General features: G+C 43.9%; 1 protein-coding gene across 4 annotated transcripts in view; it reads right to left on the bottom strand.

The window, feature by feature from the left end:
- Gsap (gamma-secretase activating protein) overlaps positions 1-19,168 on the bottom strand; it is an 81,200-nt gene that overhangs the window by 36,262 nt on the left and 25,770 nt on the right. For all 4 annotated transcript variants that reach the window (XM_050139802.1, XM_050139801.1, XM_050139799.1 and 1 more), the window contains 9 exons: positions 18,315-18,403; positions 16,396-16,462; positions 15,044-15,093; positions 10,623-10,727; positions 10,096-10,155; positions 8,201-8,244; positions 7,163-7,248; positions 2,650-2,727; positions 1,197-1,274 (listed from right to left, as the gene is read on the bottom strand). In XM_050139802.1, the coding sequence (XP_049995759.1) occupies positions 1,197-1,274; positions 2,650-2,727; positions 7,163-7,248; positions 8,201-8,244; positions 10,096-10,155; positions 10,623-10,727; positions 15,044-15,093; positions 16,396-16,462; positions 18,315-18,403 (657 nt within the window). The remainder of the gene's footprint in view (positions 1-1,196; positions 1,275-2,649; positions 2,728-7,162; positions 7,249-8,200; positions 8,245-10,095; positions 10,156-10,622; positions 10,728-15,043; positions 15,094-16,395; positions 16,463-18,314; positions 18,404-19,168) is intronic.

The raw sequence follows: 19,168 nt of genomic DNA, 5'->3' as shown, positions 1-19,168 counted from the left end.
CAATCAGAACATGTGTACCTAAACTGACACTCAGTATAAAAACAGGCTCCTAGGGTCTCAGAAACACAGAGTAGTGAATTTCATAAAAGAAACTACCGTGTTCTGTCAGCTAGTTGGTCTCCCTCCTCTATGGGGTACGAGCTAATCTCTTCTGTGGAAGTACCCATAGGAAGGGAAGGGTGGAGGGATATAAAACTCCAACCAATTAAAGTATCCTTTCAGAAGACAGGAACAAAGTAACAGTAAAGAATTGCAAAACACTTAACATTGTGGCAATCCTACTGTAGCAAATGAGAGAAACTGTTTAGAAGGACCTGCTAGAAAGGGGATCCAGCCATCTGTGTTAGCTCTACACATGACTGCTTAGCCGGTGTGTCATGGCGGTGCTATGTCCCAGGCAAGAGGACATTTGAAAATACAGTAAGGTGCAGTAGAATCACACAATCATTGGGATAAGGTGTGAGATTCCTACTAACATTGCTTAGTGGGCTCTAGGTGTTTTCCATTCCTCCGTGTGCAGGACAATCTGCCATAAAACGTTAGTGCTTCACCCAAAATGTCTGTAGCTACCTGACGGGGCTAATGATGGCTCTTGCTTGTGCATTGATCAGTAGAGCCAGTAACTGTGTCCATTATAACACTTTTACCACAGTTTTTTATTTGTCTGGGGGTTTTCATATTGAGAACAACTTGCAGGAGTCTTCCATCCTGGGATTGAACTTGGGTCAAGATCAAGAGCCCTTGCGCATCAGGCTATCCTACCTGCCCGAGATCAACTTTCTGATGAACCGCAGCTGGTGCACACGTGATTGGGACCCTGGGATGAGGAAATAATCCTGGATTACCCCAGCAACTCGGTGTGATCAAAATGTTGTTCAGAGGAGGGAGAGAGGAGTTTGCTTGCCGAAAGGGACCGCACAGCTCCAAAAAAAAGGGAGAGAAACTAGATGCCGGACGAGGAGGATGTGATTTTCTCCTCAGACTCTGTGGAAGGAGCCAGTCCTGCCCATTACCTGACTTTCGTTTCTCAGCGCACCTTTCCGATTTCTGAACTCCAGCCTGGGAACAGGTTTGTGCTGCTTAACCTCGGTGATGATAGACTATTACCTGGGAGTTTAAGCTAAAATAGTCTTTCCCCACAAGTTGCTTTCGGTCATGTTTATCACAGCAAGAGAAAAGCAAACCAGGATACCCACCGAGGTTGAGGAAAGTCATGCCCTCTGTCGCGTGTGAGCCAGCACTCCCAGGAGCGGCAGTGAAGGTCTTTCTGTATCCTGCAAATGAAGAGCGAGAAGCCAGAGAGTTAAACAAGGCTCGTATTGGCCTCACACTGTGTAACAGTCTCAACCTTTAGTAACCAGACAGGCAAGCGCCTGCTGGCTTCTAGAAGTCATGCATGGTACCTCACTCTCCAAATGCACTAATGTGGACCATGTGAGGGCAGTCACAGTAGAGCAGATGTCCCAGCCCAGGCAGAAACCCAGGCTTGTGTAGGGAGGGGAGGGTCCATGGGGTCTACTCGGTGATCTAAGATGGAGGTCGTTTCGGCTCATTCCTACATGCTACAGTTTTTACCAACCTTTTAAGGGTTCTGCAGGTCACAGACCTAGCTATAAGGGGATTAAGCTGCCTATAAAACTGTTGGTCTTCACTCTACTCTTCTGACTCAGTGTTTGTGCTGGCTGGAATCATATCAATTATTAGAAACACACAAAAAATGTCTTGCACAAGCTTCCGCTGCTTAAGAATATGTCTACACTGAGTACTGAAGTTACCTTAGCTGTTCCATTAAAAAAAAAAAAACATAAATGTCTCTGCCTTGATTTCTAACACCCTATAACATCAGGCACTACTGTGGGATTCTAAACTTCTTTGTGGCTTGGCATAAAAGACATTGAGGTCTGGAATGGAAATTCCATCTTTAAAAAAAATTCAGCCACACTCACAACAAATACTCTACAAATATATAAAAATAATTGGGGGGGGGGGGGAGCAGGGTCTCTCTCTGTAGTCCTGACTGGCTTGGAACTTGCTGTATAGACTAAGCTAACCTCAAACTCAGATCCTCTGCTTCTGTCTCCTGAGCGCTGAAGTTAAAGGTGTGCGCCACTGTCTAGCACAACTGTAGATTTGTAAGGAATTAAACAAAGGAGCAAAAGTCCTCCTAGGCATGGTTCACACTGAAACTATCGCCGAGCGTGCTGTGAGCTCAGAGGCAGCAGAGGCGGACACCTCATCCTGCTCCCCAGAATGGTGCATGCCAGCATCACGGGCCACACACATGTGAAATGAGTTTGGTGGCATAGCATATTCTGGAGCGTCAGCCTGTTTACAATTGAGATCAAAGAAGATTTTAACTAAATTCCTATGTAACTATGGCAAACCAATACACTTTGGCAAGTGCACCCATTAGAAATGGTTTGTAGTTTAGAACAAGCCACACGCTGGTATAAAAATACGTAGTGCAAAAGTCACCCATCTTACTAGTTACTGCTAATAAAATTTTTCATAAAACATAACCATACAGTTAATCATAAAGTAAACTGATAAAACTGTTTGCTAAGTGTTAACGTGTTTGCCATTTATCTAATTTGTTACTGTTTGGGAAAAGCGAAAGGTAAAAGTCGAAGAGACCAAACTAGAAAGTACCTTTATGAAGATAAAACACCGAGTATGTGACTTCTTCCCCAGAGTCAAACTTTGGGCTGTAACACACACACAAACCCCCTAGGAAAAAAGAAAGTATTTAATATCATTTAAACCATCTGCACAATAAATTTCACGGGCCGTTATTCACCTGCTTCTGTTTCTTCAGCTGTCCCTTCCCATCTTACTTCATCCGTCATCCCAGACTCACAAGGTCGTAGTAAAAGTTGCTATGACATCTGAAATCAGCATTTGTCATCCGGCTGTAGGCTGTGCACTGGGCAGGCTGGGGAAGGTGGGAAGCAAACAGACACCCATTCCTCTACACAGGGAGCTGCAGGAGTCCGGAAGGGGCCCCACCTTCCTGAAACTCTGATGAATGTGCACACACTGTCTGTCATTCTACCTGGCTGGCCCCTCCCACCACCTCTCAGAGCTCCGGACTCCAGCTATCCAAACTGTGGTTTTTAATAGAAGACATCGGTATTTGTAAGCAAGATTGACATGCAAATTATGGACCTTTCCTATGAGGAATGAGAGTAAACACAATCTGTGAGACCATACTCATTGATGTTGGGTGCCTGGCGGCTTTGGCCCACGTTGAGGGTGAACCCTAGCACCCACGTCAAGGGTGAACACCTAGCGTGGCATTTCCACCGTCACTAGCCTCCCCATCTCTCTCAGTCTGTAAAACGCTATAATATTTCTAGTAGCTGTTGCTACTGTCAGTTACCTACAAACAAAGACATGATGCTCAAACTGATCCGGTTGAGAATCCCTCATGAAAAATGCCCAAACTGCAAGTGTTTCATGTTTTAGACCCTTTCAGATTCTAAAATAAACTCTCCTGGCCAAGCATCCCGAATCCAGTTTTGCTTTGTTTTAACAGAGTTTTTCAGTACAGCCTGGTGGGTCCAGAATTCATTCTGACATGGGGCCAGCTTTGCCTGGGTCCTTGTCCCTCTGTCTCCCAAGCTCTTGGTTTATAGAGCACACTAACTTGGCAAGTTAATTCTCTAAGCCTCGGTTTCTTCATCTGTACATTTAAAAAAATATAGAAATTATTTCTTAAGGCTCATATGTGAGAATCCAATAATCTATATAAATCTCTGGCAAAAATACTTACCTCCGACTCTGAAAGTTAGCTGCTATTATTATTATTCCAGAACAGTTTGGCTGCTGTTTATAAGTTGCAGGAAGTCACAGTTCGAAAAACCAAAACACGCTCTTAATGTAGTATCCAGAGACTTTTAGTAAATACTCGTCAGCGATGGAGACAACATCTCCACATTGGCTCACCTCTGGGAACCATTTAGACAATGAGAACTATTCCAGACAAGTTTTCCAAGGAAATCATCTCACTGGATCAGCTATGAAGGGGCTTTATGGAATGCTCCTACGCTGGCCTAATTCTGAGAACTTGCCATCGTAAGAGCGAGCAGTAGGTTCGGCACCCGCCACTGGCTACCTCCCAGGAAGTGGTGCTCAGAAGGCGGGCAGCTAACTTACTCCTCCATGACGGTCTAACCATACCGCCTAGTCAGCGCTGACCACCAGATGCGGAAGTGACTTTTTTCTTTTCAGTGATTTTTTGTTTGGCCTCCTTCTGTAACAGATACACTAGAAGTGTTTGCACGAACTCGTAAGTTGGCTCACAAGTGGCCTTACACTAGCGAGAGGACTTTGCCCTGTATTAAATCTTAGGAGTACACCCATCACTCAGATTTTAGCCTTTCATGCCTTGGAAGGTACTCAGCTCACTTCCTGGGGCAGGGAAATGCAAGTCAAAGAAGCTTTCAAGAGTGTAAATCCAATGCTGAGGAGACACAGAAGCTTCGAGGCCCTAGGAGTGATGGACGGCCGTCAAGATCATCAAGTCACCTTCGTCTCGGAAAGGAGAAGTAAACGGGGCATGCGCAGGACCCTGAATCCATCCCATGTCCCCTGCTCCACCCATGCTTCCAGGTTTCAAGGCCCAGCCAGACCCACACTATCCCGGAGGAGCTACACTCAGATTAGGCAATTTTGCACCTTTCTCTAGTATTACTTTACTGGAAAAGACCTCAGCGGAGAAAGGCCATGATGGGGAACCTAGAAAGGGAAGTTCGGTCCAGAAAGCTCCCCAAACCGGAAAACCACGGCTCCATTCCACCTAAACAGCAAACAGCTGAGTGGTGTGGCCATACAAAATTACCCGCAAGCCCAGATCACAGAACTCCTCCCATTTGCAAGCTGCTAATTCCATGCCAAGAAATTGCATGCGAAGCGGCTCGCTCCAAAACGGAGAGCCTGCAGCTCACACACACGCAGTTCCTCAGCTACGTCCATCTCTCTGCCCTTTCTGCAGTGTATTAAATGAACCATCTGGTATTCACTCTGGCCTATAGGCTGGACTCTCTCGCCAACTTGCCTAGCCACCCCACACTCTTGTTTATTTTAACCACAAAGGCAAGACATCTTTTTAAAACCTAATTGAAAAAAAAAATGGAAACAGGCAACCTGGAATGCAAAAAAAAAAAAAAAGCAACAAAAAATGCTTCTGCAGCTTGTTTTATCACTCTGGAAACAGACTTACATTTTCAAACGTAAAGCAGACTGTGAAGAACAAGGCCCATTTTCCACCCCCTTGGGCATCGCCAAGAAAGGGCGACATTCTAGGTCTCGTGCCAGATGAACTCGGTATGTTACTAAACAGTTGTAGTGGCCCTTCTGTAAGCTATGGTTGCTGCCTTTCATATCAAGTTCCTCTGAATAAGACAGAAAGGGAAATCCCACGGAGAAGTGAAGCTGAGGTGGAGATAGGCTGGGAAGGACCTACCCACTCCATCCCATTAAATAACTGGACTTTTTAAAAAAAAAAAAAAAAACCAATCCTGGGGCTGGAGAGATGGCTCCGCCATTAAGAGCACTGACTGCTCTTCCCGAGGACCCAGGTTCAATTCTCAGCACCCACTTGGCAGCTCACAACAGTCTGTAACTCCAGTTCCAGGGGACTCTAGGCACATGGCAAAGCATCAATCTACATAAAAAAAACCCTAAGTCCCGTGTCTGCCTCTCTCTTGAGCGTCTACGACTTTGTCTGCCTCCACACACTGAAAATTATATGATTAAACAAGACATATAGGTCTTCATTATATTTTTATTATTTTATGTGCTTGAGAAATATGGAAATAATTTCTTCTATGACGTTTTATAAATCTTAGAATAAAATCTAAAAGGTTTCATGGTCTGCAAGGCCCTACCCGCTTCATCTATCCCTGCCGACATTGTCACCTGTCTCCGGCAGCCCCTCTCCTCCCCACCCCTGCTCACTGCTCATCACTCACAGTGGGAAACGTTCACAGTTTCCAGCTGAACTAGCACAGGCTTTGACTTCACCGGGACTGGTTGGTGGGGGACACGCGTGGCTCAGGAAGACCAGGGTCGACAGGATAAACAATGGGACTATTGTGCGGGAATGAGGAAGGAAAGGAGCACTTTTCAGGACTAAAGAGAACGGGAACGGAACGGCCAGGAGAGAGGGAGAAACAGAGATGGACTTACTAAGCCAGAGCATATTGAAAACTCTACTCTCTCCTATGTTCTCTACATAAACACGTATGGTCAAGCTCTGACTTTCAGAACAGCAGACTGTCACATATATTTATGTGCAGGTACATGGGATAGCAGCCCATCATGTAGCGTTTATGTCCGGGTACACGGGCTTAGATCCCACACACATTCATGTCCAGGTACACGGGATTAGGTCCCACATGCATTCAGGTCCAGGTACACGGGCTTAGATGCCAAATGCATTCATGTCCAGGTACACGGGCTTAGATGCCAAATGCATTCATGTCCAGGTACACGGGCTTAGATGCCAAATGCATTCATGTCCAGGTACACGGGCTTAGATGCCAAATGCATTCATGTCCAGGTACACGGGCTTAGCCCCTAAACACAGACCACGGGATATCTCTGTGGGTGAAGTACTGACCATCAAGCCTGAGACATGAACCAAATCTTAGAGGTCACATGATGAAAGAATCCCTTCCACAATCTGTCGTCTGGCTTCTACATGCACACATGCAATGGCACACATGTGCCCATGTGCCCACAGACATGCAAAGCATGGAAAACAATGTAAAAATAAATAAATGATTAGACCCCGACATATCAGTAAGGCTGACACAGAGAGCGCCTCCTGTGGGAAAGCTTGCATTGGATAAATATGAATCCACCTTCTCTACTAAAATCACATCAGTAAAACCTACTGGATCAATCACCCTGTTAGTGGTGGAAGGACAGAGAGGTCACCCACCTTCTGCCATTAGCTGTGAGCCCTAAGCCTCAGTGACAACGGGGTAAATTTATAGAGGAGAAGGTAATTATAAATATACATATAATATCCATTTCATTGTTTAATAATGTGGCTGATATATTTCATTTTTGGGCTTCACATAGTAAAACAATAAATAACTGCAATTTGTATAGAATTCAAGTTAATTAAAAACTGTAAGGACAATCCTGATTCTACCTGTGTGGCTGGTAAAAATGCAAAGAGAAGGCTGGTTCCGTGACTTCTCTTGGTCTTGATGATAATCATATCCAAAGTTGACAAACCTAAGGTTATTAAGGAACAGAAATTATTGAATGCATGTAAAGAGGTGTTCTCCTCATACACGCTATAACCACTACGGCACGCTCACAGACGCAGAAAAAAAATGCTTTTGATCTGTTGTCATAAATAGGCATGATTAAACATCCACGTGTGTTTAACCAAAGCCGATGAGATACTGAGCAGCTTAGGACTGCCGTTACTCTAACTTTGGAAGACTTGCTTTGCTTCTGGCCTTTAATGTACTCTATTTTGTCTTATTTTTTCAAATGCTTTTGCTTTTTACTACACATAAAACACTCTCCAAAAAGAAAAATCTTGCCTTTTGTGTAAAGAGGAAAACAGAAAAAAAAAGAAAAAAGAAAAAACAAAGCAAGAAACCGGGCTGAGTTACAAGTGGGTTTACCTGGGATTTTGCCGGCAGTAAAAAAGCATTTGATGTGTGATCTAAATGCATTTGGGCTGACTCAGAGAACCTTCTGCTTACTCACAGGGAGACAAACACTTCCATGGATCAAAATAAATGCAGGTGCCCTACAGAAATACATGGCTAAGAAAAGCATCATAGTTGGCTTTATACATATAATCCTGGATCCACTGGTAAGTCAACCTATATTCTGTAAAGAATGGGAACACTAATAATAGATCCACAAGGGGCTAGGCAGATTAGTGGTCAGATATTAAGAGCACCCACATGGCAGCTCACAACCTTCTGTAACTCCAGGTACAGGGGATCTGATGTCCTCTTCTGACCTCTGCAAACATTGTACACACATTGTATACACATTGTATATGCAGGCTAAACATCCACACATGTAAAATAAAAATAAAACAAATCCTAAAATAGATGCACAAAATATCAGACATTCCAGTATCTACTAGCACAACTAGGAAAAGATGTCATCATTTTGTTACCTACAAATGTCTATGAAATCTAATATCCTGGGGGTAACTTACTTAAATCTTAAGCCACTCAATGATATGTCCAAGGGCATTTCAAACTGTCAAAAAAAATGAGGATATCAGCATTAAAAATGACATTACAGGTCTTCCCCAGAGAAGAGTGTATCCATTGACTGTCCAGTGACAAATGGCCAGTCCTGAAATCATGCAACTAGAATTCACATAGTCATACATGCATATACAAATGTGTACACATAATCATACATGCATATGCAAATGTGTATACATAGTCATACATGCATATACAAATGTGTACACATAGTCATACATGCATATGCAAATTTGCACACATAGTCATACATGCATATACAAATGTGTACACATAGTCATACATGCATATGCAAATGTGCACAATAGACATACATGCATATACAAATGTGTACACATAGTCATACATACATATACAAATGTGTACACATAGCCATACCTACATAAACAAATGTGTACATATAGCCATACGTACATATACAAATGTGCACACATAGTCATACATACATATACAAAAATATATACACATAGTCATACATACATAAACAAATGTGTACACATAGCCATACATGTGTATACAAATGTGTACACATAGCCATACATGCATAAACAAATGTATACACATAGCCATGCATACATGTACAAATGTGTACTCATAGCCACACATGCATATACAAATGTGTACACATAGTCATACATGCATATACAAATGTGTACACATAGTCATACATGCATATACAAATGTGTACCCATAGTCATACATGCATATACAAATGTGTATCCATAGTCATAAATGCATATGCAAATATGTACACATAGCCATATACGTGTATAAGTAACATTACACAAACATGTGTACACATAGCTATATGTGTATACAATAAGTAACATTACACAGACACGTATATGCATGAATATCAGCATTAAAAATGACATTACAGGTCTTCATATCTGCATAAATAAGAATTAATGAAAGAAGAAGCCATGAATTTGGAGGAGAATGGGAAGGGGTATTGGCAGGGTTTGGAGGAAGGAAAGGGAAGGGAGAAATTTTGTAACTATATTATAACCTCAAAAAAAAAAGAGTTAAAAAATGGCATTACATGATAACAGTTGTGAAATGCAAAGCCAGCTGCCAGTGCTTGGCTGGTCTGGTGATAAAGGGACTACTCAGGCATCTTCTCCAAGTGTGAGCCCAAAACCCACAGGGCAAGGAGTCTACTGAGGATGCTCTGGAGTTTACAGACACATTTAGTGCATGCTTCCTGCCTACACGGCCAACTGTGCCTTAAATGAATATCATTGACAGTTGTGCAGTAGGACAATTAACAGCAACAACCGTTCACAGGACAGACAGTCATGGACGGAAGGAAGCCTGAGGTGTCTTTTAGAGTGGGTGAACTAAAAATGGGGCAGGAAAGATAAGAAAGTCTTGTAATAGTGTGAAACCAATATGTGCTTGATAGCAATACTGGTCCTCAGAAAGGAAATACTCTACATCCCAGATAAAGCAGTGTAGTGTCTTACCATAGACAGACAGACACTAGACACTAAACTGTACACTCTGACTGACCCCCTTCCCCATCCTCAAACCCATTCTATTCATGTTTCCTTTTGAGTCAAACAACTTGCAACCACTTAGTACAATCTACTCTGGACCACATCTATCACCTTCCTCTAAGCCCCTCTTAGTGCGGATGCTTTAAAAGCTCCCCACCCCGTGCATGTTGTCCTCTGCTCCTGCATCAACTGTGCATCTGTCAGAGAGATGCAGCCTCAAGACAGCAGAAACCAAGTTATTGGATCATGCAAGTGACTGGCACAATATCAAAATGTCAAAAGTTTTGCTTATGGCTTCAACTCTAGTAAAATTTCCTGGGCAGATCATTCTATCTACTTACCATTAAATTAAAGCTTTCGTCCTCCCAAAACTGGATGCATTTCAAGACACTCTTTGATTTCTAGAAAAGAAAATGCTTGACATCTTATCTCCAAAAATTAAAAAAGCTGAAGAGAAAAAACAGTCAAGAAGCCTTAAAAACAAAACCTGTGTGTTGTCTTTAATAAATCTCCATTGGCAGTTCCAATTAATGACAATGTAGTTATTAAAAATCTATAGCACAGGCTAGAGAAATGCCTCAGGGAGTAAGAGCACTGGTTGCTCTTCTACAGGACCTGGGTTCGGTTCCTGGCACACACATGGTAGCTCACAACCGCCAGTAACTCAGCCCCAGGGGATCCAACATTCTCTTCTAGCCTCTGAAAGCACTATACATACATGGCACATAGATGTACATGCAGGTGAAATACCCATATTCATGAAATAAAAAAATAAATCTCAAACATATTTAAGGTACACATTGTTAAAGCAATGATGTGAAAATTATACTGTTTCTATAGAAACAGGTACCAATGGGCTGACCCTTACCTCCAGTTCAATGTAGTATAATCTCTGCTCAGACATATCCCATTGAGCCCAAACAAAATCTTCAGCTATTCTGTCTCTTGGGAGGTGGATAGAATTTCTAATGACCTAGAGTAAAAATGATTTTATAAGTATTTTTAAAAATGACAACCTAAGTCATTACTTATGCACACGCTTTCCCTATGATACACGTAAATAACCATACATTAGTGTTAGCACCTCCCCACCCCCGCAACATACATAATTTTCCTATAGAATATTTAAGGCGTCATCGCCTCATCTCAGTACCCTGTGCTCTGTTCTTCTTAGCGTAACAGGCAGGTTGGCAGAGGCCACGCCTTCCACAAACGTCTGTACTAACAGAACGTGTCCCACAGGGGTGATGGGTGGCATTGCCTACCCGTCAGCAATGCTTGACTCTTAGCCTTCAAAAGCTAACTAGGATTTTGAGTTTTGACTAAAACCTCAGAATCCCCATACAAAAGCAAATTTCCCTGGCTGTGTGTTCCTGTGGGGCCTTTGTGTACTTCTATAGTTACACCTTAGCACTGTACTGTAGCTCACGGTTATGTCCCAGTGAGCGTGCACACCTCTAGGGACCTCTGCTGACTCGTGCCTTGAGTGGTTCTAAAATTTAATATTACCCAAGGACTGCTTCAATAGATGAAGGAAGACGAAATAAGAGTACATTAACAATATATTAATGCAAAGTGTCTGTTTAAACTCAAAGGACAACAGAGATTTAAAATCAAAGCATGAGGGCAGGGGACACAGCTCAGCTTGTGGAACCCTTGCCTACTGGGCAGGAAGCACCAGTCTCCAGCTCCCCGTAAGTCAGGCCCTGCAGCACACGAGTGTGTTCCCAGCAAGTGAGTGTGTTCCCAGCATGTGAGTGTGTTCCCAGCACGTGAGTGTGTTCCCAGCACGTGAGTGTGTTCCCAGCATGTGAGTGTATTCCCAGCACATGGGTGAGCTCCCGGAACATGAGTGTGTTGCTGGCACACAGGTGTGTTCCCGGAACAAGAGTGTGTTCCCAGCACTTGGGACGATCAGAAGCTTAAAATCATTACTGGCTACATAGTGAACTCAAGGGGAAACTGAGGCCCAGAGATGTTAGATTAGGTTGTGAAGTTAGTTCACCAGAACCGAGTCCCAACATCTGGCATTTTGCTAGAACTTTCTTTTACAGAGCAGCAGATTTTTCAATGGCTTCATAGAAGGGGCTAAGAATTCACTTTCCAGGGCATGGGCAATGGCTCGGTTGGTAAAGTGCTGTGTTGTAAGCATGAGAGACCCTAAGGTTGACCCCCAGACCCACAGAGAAAGACAGGCACAGTGCTTGTGATTGTAATCCCAGGACTGGGGGGACATAGACAGGGGTTCTCTGAGACCAGCTGCCTGCCCCAGGCCAGTGAGAGACCCTGTCTCAAGATAGAAGGTGGATGGTATCTGAGGAATCATACCCAAGTTTGACCTCTGGCCTACACACACACACACACACACACACACACACACACACACTAGCATATATACACACTTATATACATGAACACACACACCAGCATGAACATACAAACACACATCGGTATACACATGCATGCACACACACACTAGCATATATACACACATACATACATGAACACACACACACCAGCATGAACATACAAACACACATCAGTATACACATGCACGCACACACACTAGCACATATACACATACATATATGAACATACACACCAGCATGAACATACAAACACACATCAGTATACACATGCATGCACACACACACAATGCACACACATATACATGTGTGCTCACAAGGAATTTACTTGATACCAGCACTGGGTTTGCTGGGCCATGCCTGAAACACCAGTTCTCAGAACACTGAAGCAGGAGGAACACAGGTTCCCTGCCAGACTGAAAGACAAAAACAAGACCCTAAAAGAAAAACAAAGAAAAAAAACATAGCAGAGTTTACTTTCTCAGGGCAAGGGATCTGACTTGGTGGCCTCGCATGTGAAATTCCAGGGCCAAGTCATTCTCCTCGAGGTACCTACCAAGCAGGCACCAAACCGTAAAACAAAACCTCTTGACCCTGAGCTGGACCAGGCAAAGAGCCCTCTGGATGAGGAGCCCTCGGGATGGTACAGATTCACGCCTGAACCGTCTCTACCCAGAAAGGAAGTTCTCCGACACTAGCAGGAACTTGAGGTGAGAGAGCACAAAGCACAGGGCCCACCCAGCTCTGTGTCTTCCTCTGCTGGGTCCACAGCCACTAGGCCGTGGGAAGTGATGCCAAAGATCTTAGGGCGCCTTCCGTATCCTCCATATCCACACCGTCTCTACGCGTATGAATTCTGGCTTGGGGGAACAGGTTTGGGAATCTTTCCAGCCAAAGCCATATGATGGCGAGATGAGCGTCAGATTCTGGCTGAGCACCTTAAAATATCCACTGTGTCCCTCTGGGGTGACGTCACTCCGTTTCTCGGTTAGAAGACGGAGCCACAGCACCACCTCCCTCACCTAAGGATGTTGTGGCAAACAGGGGGAATCGAACACCCTTACAAGAAGCCATTGCTAAAGCCTTCTGTGTGGGCAGAAGTGGTGCCCAAGAGGGGCACCAGAGGATGGAGAAACACTAAAGCTGGGCCATCTTGGTGAGTGGGATGCTGTCTGGGCAGCCGGAAGGAGCCCCTCCCCTCACTCCCAATGATCCAACCCTTCATTCAGCCCCTGCTCATTCCCATCTAATATGCGTGCTGAACATCCTTCTCCAAGTTCTCATAGCTGTCGTCGGGATCCAAACACTGTGGGTCACCACCAGCCAGGGCCACATCCACACGGCCATGCTTGGTTTCCCGGCAGCTCCTCTGGTTTGATGCTTTCAATGGTAGCTACATGGTTAGTAAATGTCACTTCCCATTTCTGTTTCGTTCATATAACTTTAACATCTTCAGAGACACATCCACATTCTCAGAGGAAGATTACTTTGAGGGCTGTCAAGTAAAGGGCCCTGCCACCAAGCCTTACAACCTGAATTTGATCCCTGGAATCCACAGGGTAAAAGTTCTCTGATCTCCATACTCATCCCATGACATGAACACACACACACACACAAGTACACACATGCACACATGCATTCATACACGCACACACTGGTCACATTCAAACACATACACACATACACTTACACGCACATACATACTTGCTCACACACATATATACTCACATCATGAATGAACACACACTCACGTGCACACACACATATACACTCACATTCATGTACACGAATACACAAAGACTCTTGTGCACACATATGCACTCTCATGTGTACACAATGCACACAAACACACATATCACAAATCACACCAAATAAGTGTAAAAAGTAAAGGTTCTCTTATACAGACTAAACAATGAGTAAAACCATTTCAATATCTATATTATATCTAAAGTTATAGATCACCAAGTAGAAAAACAGACAAGGATATAATCAATAAATTTTCTTAATAGCAAATTTAAATAGCCAGTGCACAGAGAAGATGCCCAAATTGAAAAGACAGTAACAACTATAGATTAATATGGCAGTAGGGTATGAGTTCACACCCATGAAATTGGGAAGTGTAAAAGGTGCATTTACCGGATACTCTCACACTTTGCTTGTAAAACTAGTTTTGTGAGACACAACTAGCAAACCCTCCCGAAAGTTACTAAGTGCACTTCCCATCGACCCAGTCATCCAAATCTGAGGATCGAGGCCAAAGAAGTGACCGTACCGACATGCTAAGGTCCAAACACAGAATGGCTGAAACATCACAGACGCCATGCCGAGAACTGCCATGCACTTCCTCAGAAAACACATCGAAGCTATTCTAGCTAGCTTCTAGATGATTACACAGCGAGTTAATAATAAACCAAGCAGGGTTCGTGTAGATAAACGTGGAGTCGACATAAGCTGATAAACATGGAGAAGAAGTAGAAGGACACATGCCAGACAAAAGGGGAGTGGAGAGACACGGAAGTCACGGTCCTATTTGTGATGTTTATTTGTTAAAAATTAGAGAAATACAATTAGTTACCTTTCTACTTACTAACCTATATCCTCCTGATTGAACAAGTCAAACAGCAAACACAAAGGCAGAGATTAAACGTACTATGTTATGATTCTGTTTGATAAAAGTTTCCCCTATGTGTGTATCTAACCTTGGACAGGTTTGCACAAGCAAGCAAGACCGTGGAGAGCCTCGGGTCACTAACTCCTCCACACATCTTTGTTCTCTTTTACAGGTCACGAGAGTAGGGCTATTATTCAAAAGACACCAAAAAATGTTTTCTGTCAATGGGGTTCATCTGTCCTCATAAGTCTAGAGGCAGATCTCTCTTCTGAAGGAAGAAGAAAGAAGAAGGAAAAGGATGTCGATCCTTACCACTCTGTTCCCATCTTCTCTGGCGATCTGGATATGAAACCGCTCAATATCTGAAAAATATAAACCAAAGGAAAAATCGATATTTTACCATTCGGGAAAAAACAACAGTACAGTTTTTCTAATAGTTGTGGAGCAGTAGAAAAGTACGCTATCATACACAGGGATCCCACAATACTTACAGACCCACCGTCCCCCTGACAGTGAGCTTCCTGACCCACCGTCCCCCTGACAGTGAGCTTCCTGACCCATGTTCACTCTTACTTTAGTGTTCTTTTTTTTAATGTTTTTTTAAGGTTTATTTATTTATTATGTATACAGTATTCTCAGTACTCTGCCCGAAGGCCAGAAGAGGGCACCAGACCTCATTACAGATGGTTGTGAGCCACCATGTGGTTGCTGGGAATTGAACTCAGGACCTTTGGAAGAGCAGGCGGTGCTCTTAACCACTGAGCCATCTCTCCAGCCCTTACTTTAATGTTCTAATCCACAAATCACCTGGCCCTCTGTTGCTTTGCTTCTCTCTACAAGTGCTTGCTACTCTTGTATCATCCATCGTAGATAAGACTAATGAAAGCCTCATTAGTTCATTTACCTCTAATTTCCCAATACATATATGTATTAATAAAAGTATATATATATTACATATACATGCACACACAAGAGACATTTTTAGGGGCTACATCACATGAACAAAAAGCTGTACTACTTTTATTCAAGTTATAGTAACAGTAACAATCTATATTCTGTTGGCTCTAACTGCAAGACAAAACACGGCACCAAAAACTGACCCAAAACGCAGGAACTAAATACAAATACAATGTAACCTGTCCTTCCAAACGTAAGAGAACCCAGTTTCACCTCACAACATCAAATACTGCTTGTTTGTAAGTATTAATGGATTTTGTCTGTACTCCTAACCGAAACTGAAACCATCCCGAAAGGCCATGACCTCTTGCACCATTTCCACTTGAGCTGGGTCATGCTACTGTGTACTTTAGTTCTGCCCTGGAATTCTTCTAGCGACCAAGCCTTCCATTCCTTCTCTCCATCCAAGCCCCTTACGCTTGGACCACAGCCATCCGCTCCGACAGACAGGAATCTTAAAGGAAACAGTGTAACTGTTCTACCGGTTTGTGCATGCACAAGGTATTCCTTTCCCAAGACAAGGAAACTGAGTGGGGGTTAAAGAAAGGGCTGGGGAAGGAAAAGGAATTCTAGGTCTCTGGTGGACAACAGAGGTTAGCAGACGCTGGGCAATGGTAAAGATATCTAGCAGTTTAACCAGTCTTCAGGTTTCACTAGGAGACTGACTGTGCGCACACCGCCTGTCCATTATCCAAAGACACACTTACATTTCTCTTCTGAAATCAGTAAGAGGTGGTTCTGGAGAAGACGGCCTTCAACGTCTGGGTAGAGGAACTGTAGGAAGGGAATTATAAAAATCATAAGCCACTATTTAGCTTATACTGATACTTCAGTAGTTGCTTGGCCATGGTTACGGCTACATCCCAGGCAAGGAACTGAGAACCACAGAATATTTTAGGGGAATCACAAGTACATATGTCAAAGGTCAAGCAAGTAGAGGAAGGAGGCTCTGAGGATCTCAGTTTTCTGGGGGGAGACTGGTACTAGGTACATTATCACCAATCTTTTGAGCATAAGGCAAAGAGGAAGATACCTTCAGGAATGATGCTTCCTGTTTGGAATATTTGATCGTGCATCCAATCGGAAGCAATGCAAATGACATGTATACAATATGTTGTATCTCACGCAGAGCCAAAGGGCGGCCAGTATATTTATTGTGAAACTAAACCTAGTATATAATTGGGAACCACGAAAACAGTCCCGGCTGCAATTTCCAGGCTCCCACATCTGAGAGACAAAGAAGCATGTAACCAGGGACTTTCCAAGAAAGACCAGGGAGTCGTGATGTGGCAATGGCTGAAGGTTTACAAGGCTCAGAGTTGGGCTAGCTGTCACTGGGAAGAGAAGCTTTGCCACAGCACGCTCTCCACTGCGGCTCTGCCCCCAGCACACAGTTGACTCTGTTAACTGTGATGATGAAGGAGAAGTGGCAAGAGATGGGGGGGGTCAATGCTCAATCTTTCATCATCTAAAAAGTGACAGACAGCTTCATTTTACAGCATGAAAAGCAATTTACTAGGAATTACCAGTAAATGTTGCTCCCTGGGACCCCAAAATGTAAAACATTATAAAAGGACATAACTATGTATGACTTAACTTCACAGACACTGGGCTTTCTATTACTGTTGCCTTTATTTTACATAATAGGTCAGACGTAGAGCAGACCAGTTTCTTTAAGTAATCATGTTGAACTCCTAGAACCGGAAAGCAAACCATTAACTATATGACGTTCTTCTCAGCAATAACCCCACATCATAGATAGCAATATAGGCTTCGGCTTCAGAAACAATACAGGGCTAGTTATGAATGACTTCTAGAGTGTGCACAGATGAGATGCCCTGCACAGTGCGGCTGGGAAGGCCTAAGATGAGCGGCACCACACACGTGACAGCAGAGCTCAGAGCTTCAAAGCAAGGAGCTGTCCCTTCAGAGAATGACATGCCTTGGCAAAATGTGTCCGTCTCCTCCAGAAGAGCTAACCCAGGCGGACAGATTCATGACCTGGTCAAGGGGTGCCCCTCAGGAACAAAGGACCATCTCCAGAAGCCGTGCTAAAGAGATGGGTGGAATAACCATCCCTTTAACGAGTGTAAGCCTGGAGAAAGGCAGGGTATCGTCCGAGCTAGGGATGTGCCAGCAGGTGACTCACCTGCTCAGCCAAAGCCTGGTCAAGGGCCACAGATGTTCATTTTGAATTGCAAATAACCCTTCACAAGCACAGGGAGGCACAAGTGTGGAATCTTCCGATGAAAAATGACTTGTTCACCCACACTGTCCACCAGTGCTTCGGTAGCAACCCACAGTGTTGCGAAAGTCAGGAATTTACTGCCGTTAACCAGATAATTGCTCTGTCAACCAGGTGGATGTGTAAAATAAACAACTCTAAAGCTTGCCACGGAGTTACTTTAATATTTGATGGTTTATCGTGTGAAAACATTGCCTTACTATCTGGTATAGCAGAGCCGGCGCAGCCCGTGTTTATGAGGGAAACATTGACATTTAAGCCTTCACATCTGGAGCTGCTTAGAGGATTAAATGAGCTATTGTGTGCATTGTGAACAGGTACCTTTCTCCCTGGGGGCCACACCTTCTGATTAACGAGACTGGTAATAGGTGGCTTACTTACCTGTACCCAAATACAGCTATCCACCGCTTTCAGAACCTTCTCGTGGTTGACAGGATGGATTTCAACCAGCAGCGTTAAGCACTTTGACCCTGCAAAGGAGGACTGTAGTCATAACAACTGGGATAGCACGCGTTCTCTTTTCTCAAGCAACCACGAGAAAGAATGCCTGATGTCTCAGCTTACACCAGCCATGAATTAGGAGAACAACTCTACCAGCATCACAGTGGCTCTTGAGGTGACACTAAGCTGTAATTCGAGTCCCCAGATCCTTTCTTCGGGGATGTGTGGTGGTCCAGGAGCTCTAAACAAAATATCAACCTGCCTTCCACTTCCTTATATGCCCAAGAGAAGCTGCATTTGAGCCGGTCACAGAATGACCACATTAGCTGGGCAGTGGTGGCACACGCCTTTAATCCCAGCACTCGGGAGGCAGAGACAGGCGGATCTCTGTGAGTTTGAGACCAGCGTGGTCTACAAGAGCTAGTTCCAGGACAGGCTCCAAAGTTACAGAAAAACCCTGTCTCGAAAAACCAAAAAAATAAAAGGGAAGCCTTTTCACACTTTAGGACAGCAGCAGGCCCAGGGGAAGAGAAGCACCCTGTTTACAATCCAAATGGTTTCTGAAGCAAGATGCAATCCCTGCAGCCCTGACTAACACAGGAGCAGCCACGCTGACCCCAACAGCTGCCCTTTCTCCTGCACAGATGCAATCCCTGCAGCCCTGACTGACACACCATGCTGACCCCAACAGCTGCCCTTTCCCCCAGACAGCATCATTTGCAAATCAGCGCAGCTGGGATTTGAACGCGTGTTCCCCATTACATCAGGTTGACATTTCTCAAACTCAGAACTGG

The sequence above is a fragment of the Alexandromys fortis genome, unplaced genomic scaffold (genome assembly GCF_014885135.2).
Source record: "Alexandromys fortis isolate MF-2015 unplaced genomic scaffold, M_Fortis_MF-2015_v1.1 scaffold_38, whole genome shotgun sequence".
Classification (NCBI taxonomy): Eukaryota; Metazoa; Chordata; class Mammalia; order Rodentia; family Cricetidae; genus Alexandromys; species Alexandromys fortis.
This window is presented reverse-complemented; position numbering and strand designations above follow the sequence as displayed.